The sequence below is a fragment of the Lipotes vexillifer genome, unplaced genomic scaffold (genome assembly GCF_000442215.2).
Source record: "Lipotes vexillifer unplaced genomic scaffold, Lipotes_vexillifer_v1.1 scaffold532, whole genome shotgun sequence".
In the NCBI taxonomy this organism is placed as follows: Eukaryota; Metazoa; Chordata; class Mammalia; order Artiodactyla; family Lipotidae; genus Lipotes; species Lipotes vexillifer.
Window position 1 is genome coordinate 2,321,043 of NW_006798027.1, and position 7,246 is coordinate 2,328,288.

Genomic DNA, 7,246 nt, shown 5'->3' on the forward strand with positions numbered 1-7,246 from the left:
GCGATGGGAGAGGCCACAACAGTGAGAGGCCCGCGTACCGCAAAAAAAAAAAAAAGAATATATGCTTTAAGAGAGGGGAAAACATGGAAATTCTAACTCCAGTGTGCAGTGCCTTGGTTAAATATTGAAATCAGCATCCCTCAGTGTCCCTTTGGCCCGGGAGACAGTGGTATATGCTGGCATCTGGGAGAGAGCTGGGCTCCAGATAAGAGGTCGCAGGGTTCTGGGGGATTTTACACCCTAGGACAGTGTATGATTGGAAGATTCCAGATGGGTGGGGTATGTGGCACCTTTTTCAAATGGGAAAGGGAAACCTGCATGAAGGTGCAGGCTGTTCTCAGGCAGGTCATTCTAGGAAGGACACATAGAAGATGAGCCGTCTGGAAACTGATTCCCAGTGCTCCCAGAACCCCCTGGAAAGTTCTCAAGTGCCCCCAGGGAGTGCATGCCCACCTGGAAGACTCATACCCAGGGTCAGAGTTTTCTCAGCAACACACGGTGCCCCTAGTCTTAATAGCCAAAGAGGCAAGAGACCTTCTTGCCTGCTCCCCAGAGGTCTCCCCAGGACTGTCCCACCCTCAGGCCTGACCTGTACCTTGTGACCTTGAAAGGACTGGGGTCCTGCTGGAGGAGGGGAATCATGGGATAAAGCGTGGGGTGGGTTTGAAGGGCCCTTGGCTTGTAAAGTGGGAGAATGGACTTGGTGGGATATTCTGAGGTGGAGTGCAGTTCAAGGGGTGCTACCTCCCAGGGCTGGGGCTGGGAGAAACCAGAAAGCTGCTCAGGACACACATTTAAGGAGGCACTGCTCTCAGGGTTAGGCAAGTACCGGGTGGGCCTTAGGAAGGAATGACCTCTCTTGCCCCTACTCCTGGCCCTATTCAAGCCTCATCTCCACCCTGAGCTTTGTGGTGAATTCCTTCATCTCTCCAAGCCTCAGTTTCCTCACCTGTGAAATGGGTTCATGAAACCTATTTCTCAGTTGCAGAGGACCACTGAGAGCTTTGTCCAGCCAGGCTCTTACTGTGTGCTCAATTAATGGCATCTCTCATGATCTTTTGAGACATAAGCTCAGAGTGGTCCTGATCAGCCATGGGCAGCCCGTGTCACACCCCTGGATTGTACGAGCTGGGTGTGTTGCCATGACCCTTGGCACGTCCAGGAAAGTTCATTCTAGACCCTCCAGGTCACAGCGCCACCCTGCTGTCAGTGCTATTCCCATTTTCCAGACCCTGGGGTATTGGGACAGGGTGGATGAGCTCCAAGTCGAGTTAGGGTGGGGAGCAGATGCGTAGCCATCAGACGCAGCTGGATCCCCCTTTGCTCTGACAGACACAGTGCGTCAGCAGAACCACCACCCCATCGGCCGTCATGAAGCTCATCTCTCCCAGAGACTTTGTGGACCTGGTGCTGGTCAAGACGTATGAGGATGGGACCATCAGTTCCAATGGTGAGTGTCGGCAGGGCTGCTGCAAAGCCTTCGTGGGATGCTGGGCTCTGTCTCCTCCACACCCGCCCAGCTCCTCAAGGAAAGCCGACCAGCTGGAAATCCCTGGAGCACTCACAGCCTGGGTCCCTTTTTCTGTGCCAGCCTCCCCTTGTCAGGTTTGGGGAGATTCTGTGCCAGGGAGGTCTGAGGCGGGAGAGTCCACACACTAGTAATTTTAGTTATAAATCGCAGATTTCGTCAGCACCCCGTTTCCATCCCTGCTGGCGCGCATAGTTTGTACCCTAGACATGCGGGGTATGGTTTGGCTTCGGGGAACCCCAGGGTGCGGTGATTCCCTGCACCCACGGAGCACCTTCCCAAGAGGGCTGTGGGGCTGTCCGCTCCCCTCCTTCCCACGAGGAGCAGAGTTCCTGCCTCTGCACTTTTGATGGTGCCTCCCGCTGAAAGCCACAGCGCCTGCCACTCCTCTGAATCTTCCACATGGGGGTAGATTGTGTGTCCATCCACACCTCTCTCGGCTGTGATTTGAGAGGGGTCCCTTCGTTCTCCTGCCCCCAAGCCTCATAGTCTGAAGTGTTGTTTTCTCTAATATTCCAGCAGGCTTGGGGAAGCTGTGGACATGAGTGCGTGCGTGTGTGTGTGCGCACGAGTATGTGTGAACGTGTGTGTGAGTGTGAGGGACGGGGGTGGCAGTAGGAAGAGCTCGGGGCCGAGTGGCAGGGTCGTCCTCTGACGCCTGGACTCCAGAAGACTGGTCTGTACCCACCTTGGGTGCCCTGTAAGGCCCTTCAGCGGCAGTGGCCCAACTGCCCGAAGTTGTAGCTCATGGAGCGTCTTTCTCTGTCTTCCAGCTACCAGTGTGGAGCATCTGTTATGTCCCCCAAAGCCAGGTTATGTGAGAGGATTTAACCATCCTTGTGGTTGCTTCTGTGGACCTCTGCCAGGGTAAGGAGAACCTCTTGGGTTGAATGATGTGCCCAGACCTAACTGTGGCTTCACTGAGGACATTCTACTCGATGGCAACATTAATGATGATTCGCAGTAATAAAAGTGCCTCGCCGCTCTGTAGGCCTTGATGTTACAGAACCCTATACGTACACATCGGTGACATAACACGCCAAAGTTCTAGGCACGTGGGAAAGAATTGTGGGGAAGTGTCATTATTTCTGATGTGGAGAACCCTCCCTCCGGCCCCAGGCAAGCTGAGCAAATGTCACAGTGCCGTTTAGTAAATGATGAAACTGAGGCTCGGGGGAGTTAGGTGGGCTGTGCAGGCTCACAGGCTGGCCATGGGGGCCCTGGACACCCAGTCTTCTCCGTGTTCTGAGTGCTCTCCACCAGCCCGGAGCAGCCAAGAGCTTAGCTGTCCTCACCCCGAATCCCACACGGTGCTCCTCACCCCTCACCGAGGAATGGGGTGGAGATGCTCGAGGCTAAAGGGCGATTCTCAGAGCACACCGTGAGTCAGCCCCAGAACTGAGCTCAGAAATGGTTCTGTCCCCATCTTCTCACAGGTCATGGCCAGGTTCTTTTTGGGGTTTTGGTTTTTTGGTTTTGGCCTCACTGAGCAGCGTGCGGGATCTTAGTTCCCTGACCAGGGATCGAACCCACGCCCCTTGCAGTGGAAGCGTGGAGTCTTAACCACTGGACCACCAGGGCCAGGTTTTTACCAGGAGCTTTCCATGTAATAATAACCCAAAGGTCACTGGTTTATACTGGGAACCACTCAAGTTGACAAAGAAAGAAACTGTACCTGAGGGTCTGTCCCTGTCACCCTGCAACCCACAAACAGACACCAGGAGGGGAAACATCGATGCTGTCACTGCACAATCCCAGGAGAAGGGTTTTGGTGCCATAGCATTGTACCGAAAACCCACATCCCACACCTCCACATAACACTTGTGACTAAGCTGGCTTTTCAGACGTCTTGTGGCAGACTTCTGTTAAATGTAGCAAAACTTTATGAGTTTGAAAATAATAGCATAGCTGCAGTCCAACACAGCTTCCCTCACCATGCGCGCGCGCGCACGCACACACACACACACACACACACACACAGAGGAATTTTCAGAATAAGAGTCAGAGCACCTTCCCCTTAGGGGCTGAATTCTATGGATATCTTCCTTGGGGAGAGCATACAATTTGATGCGTATCATTATGCCTCATTCCAGATAGCAAGAGTTGATTGCACAGACTTTGTAGCTGGGTCACTTAGAGCCAAAATCCAGCTAGTGTGGAGGTTTTTTTCTTAAGACATTTTAAAAACATTTTTTATTATATATGTTACAAATATTTCTTCCCAACATGTTCTATATATATATATATTTCTTGTTGTTTTACCTTTTGGCCGCACCGCATAGCATGCGAGATCTTGGTTCCCCGACCAGGGATGGAACCTGCCTCCGCTGCACTGGAAGCGTGGGGTCTTAACTCCTGGACCACCAGGGGAGTCCCTAGTGTGGAGGTTTTGACTCAGCTCGCTTGAAAGCATTTTATGTGGATCTGAAACCTGTGACTGTGATGGTTCCCATCACTCTGTGAATATAGGCCTGTTCTAGGTGCTATGGATTCGAGAAATGATACTAATCGTGACAGGAACAGCAGCAATGTTTATACATCACTCCTGTGTGTCAGGCACTCTTCTATATATTTTATAATTTAACTCATTTTTATTCTTATAACAATTCTAAGGTACTGTTATTACCTTCATTTTTTATATGAGGACTCTGGGCACAGGGAGGTTATTTAACTTACTCAAGATCACACAGCCAGGAGCTGGTCAAGCTATAGCATCTGACTCCAAAATCTATGCTCTTAATCTAGATATTGACCCTTCAAAACAGATAAGCCTTCTTGGAACTTAGATTCTAGTGGGAGCAGGGTAGACAGACAAAACACAAGCACCATAATTATATCAGATGTACACACTTGTAATGATCAGATTTTGAATGATTTGGAGAAAACAAACAGATAAAGGTACCGGGGAGGAATGGGGGAGCTAGACATCTGGGGGGTCACCAAAGGCCCCCCTGATAGGACGTTTGACCAAAGCGCAGCACAGGGAGCCTTGGGGGTGGAAGGGGGCTGGGGGGAGTGCGTTCCTGGCAGAGGGATAAGCAGGTCCAAAGTCCCTGAGGTGGGGGCAGGCAAGGGGCATTGAGGGAATGGCATGGAGGCCATTGTGCCAGATGGCAGTGGGCAGGGGGAAAGGCAAGGAGATCTGGTCACCGAGGTAGCAGGGCCCACACCTTGGAGTTGTGGGCACTGTCCTCGGAATCGCATGGGGAGCTGGCGGGGAGTCTGGAGCAGTATGTGCTCTCAACTGGGTGTCCAGTGCTGTGATGCCTCTGGAGTGGGCAAGGTTGTGAGCCAGAGCAAGGGGACTAATTAGAGGTGAGGGATGGTGGCGCCTGAGTCGAGTGGCTGCAGCAGACAGAGCAGAGCTGTCGGGTTCTGGTTGTTCTGCAGGTGGTGGGGGCTGGTGTTTGTAGCAGGGGTAGCATAATCACATCGTGAATGCAGCCCTGCTCTGTGTCTGGCGAGTCTGCCGAGTGCTCTGCACGTGTTATCTCACCAATCCTTACAACAAGGACCAGTGGTGGGTGCTGTTATCTAGCCCAGCCTTCTCCATGGGGATACCAGGTGATTCCAACATCTCTCTGAGCCCCCCTTTGCCCGCTCTGTTAATGATGTCCAAGCGAGAAACACTCTTCACCGTGACCACTCTGTAAGGTACCGAGTTTGCCTCTTCCACCCGGCCTGTTGTGTGTTTACCTCCTACCAAGCCCCGTCCTCACCCGGAGGAAAGCATGGTCACTGGGCAGACTTTCTCCCTCACCTGTTCAGGCCAAAGAGGACAACACTGAGAAGTATGAGGGCTTGAGTGAGCCCGGAGAGGAGGAACAGAGAGAAGAGAGAAGGTCCCAGCAAAGGTGGAGGGGCTGGGGGTTGGTGAGCAAGGAATAGAGTCCGATGATGCTGAGGCTTTAGGGTGGAAGGCGGTCTGTGCCCCCGCCCCAGCCCAAGAGGTCAGGCTCTGTGCAGAGAAGGCATGAGCAGAGGAGAAAAGCCTGCCCAGCCAGCACCATCCTGCACTGTCATTCATCTGCTGGTCCCCGGCCCTGTCTGTGCATCTGGGAGGGAAGGCAAGGTTCTAAAGCCTCTCCACTTCTCAGCCCTTGACCTCCAGGATGTCAGGAAACATTTCATGGGCAGGTGCAATGCTCCGTGGGGTTCCTGATGAGACTCTGAGGCTGCTGACAGCTCCATTCAAATGAAACGCCAAATGGTCTCTGCAAAGCCCATGCCTTTGTTGTCCTGGCAATTGGGAAGTTTGTGACACTGAAGACCCCTTGTCCCTACCAAGCTGAGTCCCATCTCCTCCCGCGCATGCCCCTCACTGAATCTGACTCTCGCTGGTGGACTTCACTGCCCTTGTGCCCCTGAGCATGAGACCACTACGTCTGCAGCCCAGGGAGGTCCGCTGAGTTGCTATGTTGGTGACCAGACCCTGCCTCTCGACTTGAGCACAGGTCTGTGCCATGTTCCATGTTGTGGCCTCCCTCGGGGCTTCTGCCACCCCCAGCCGAAGCCCCTTCACATGTGCACAAGTTATGTGCCAGGTCTCTAAGTCAGCCCTTCTCACATTTTTGGTCTGAGGCTCCATTACACTCTTAAATATTATTCAGGGCCTCAAAGGGCTTTTGTTCATATGGATTATATCCATCAGTATTTACTATATTTGAAATTAAAACTGGGATATTTAAAAATCATTTATTTTAAAATAATGATAATACGTGTATTATATGTTCCCATAAATATTTTTGTGAAAAGTAACCATATTTTTCAAAAGAGGAGAAAAATAGTGAGGAGTGGCCCTGTTTGACATTTTGGGAAATCTCTTTAATGTCAGGTTTAACAGAAGCTCGTATCTGCTTCTGCATTCAGTCTGGTGTGATATCACACCTCATGTAGCCTCTGGAAACCTCCCCCGGAAGCTGTTGACAGCTGCATTCAAATAAAATGCTCAGTGGTCTCCACGAAGCCCGTGCCTTCATGGTCCTGCCAAGAGAGAATTTGTGAGAGTGAAGTGCGTGCTGAGAGAATGGGAGCGAAAAAAGGCAAATCACATCTTAGTGCTGTGATGAAAATAGCTCTGACCTTGCGGACCCCTTGAAAGGGTGTCAGGAGCCCCCAGGAGCTGCCAGACCACTTGGAGAACCTCTGCCCTAAATGGACAGAGTGCAGCATTGTGTCTGTTCCTCCCAGGACCCGGTACAGGAGTGAGTTCTCTGAAAGCCTTTGGCGAGTGAATCGGGCACAGGGAACAAATGACCTTCCTGGGCTGGAAGTGGGGGGTCGTCCTCGCTCAGCGGCCTGGCGGGGCCATGGAAGCATCCACGAGAGGACCCGCTTCCATCCTGAAAAGAAGCAGGTCTAGAGGGACGCCCTGGGCAGTGAACCCAGTGAAACCCCTGGGTCTGGACCATTCCCCTGGGCGGGCTCTCTGCTGCAGACACGTAACAGCCCTGGCCTTGCTTTCACAGGGAGCCCCACAAGACCAGCCTGGTCACGTTCTTCCAGACCGACCTCAGCGGTTACCTTCCGCAGGGCGTGGTGGACTCGTTCTTCCCCCGCAGCATGGCCGGGTTTTACGCCAACCTCCAGAAAGCAGTGAAGAAATTCTACGGCTGACATCCTGGCTGGTGGGCCGAGAACTGCCGTGACTCGTGCGGAGCTGCCATTGTTGGGCCGCAGCTGGAGAGCCTGGGAGAACACGGGCTCCTTTGGAACCGC

The 7,246-nt window shown here is 52.6% G+C and overlaps 1 protein-coding gene across 1 annotated transcript in view; it reads left to right on the top strand.

Annotated features, from left to right (window-relative positions):
- Nucleotides 1–7,242, top strand: part of STARD5 (StAR related lipid transfer domain containing 5) — a 10,773-nt gene extending 3,531 nt beyond the window's left edge. The window contains exons 4-6 of the mRNA XM_007470076.1: nucleotides 1,333–1,450; nucleotides 2,302–2,395; nucleotides 6,997–7,242. Of these exons, the coding sequence (XP_007470138.1) occupies nucleotides 1,333–1,450; nucleotides 2,302–2,395; nucleotides 6,997–7,144 (360 nt within the window). The 3' untranslated portion in view covers nucleotides 7,145–7,242. The remainder of the gene's footprint in view (nucleotides 1–1,332; nucleotides 1,451–2,301; nucleotides 2,396–6,996) is intronic.
- Nucleotides 7,243–7,246: the final 4 nt, after the last annotated feature.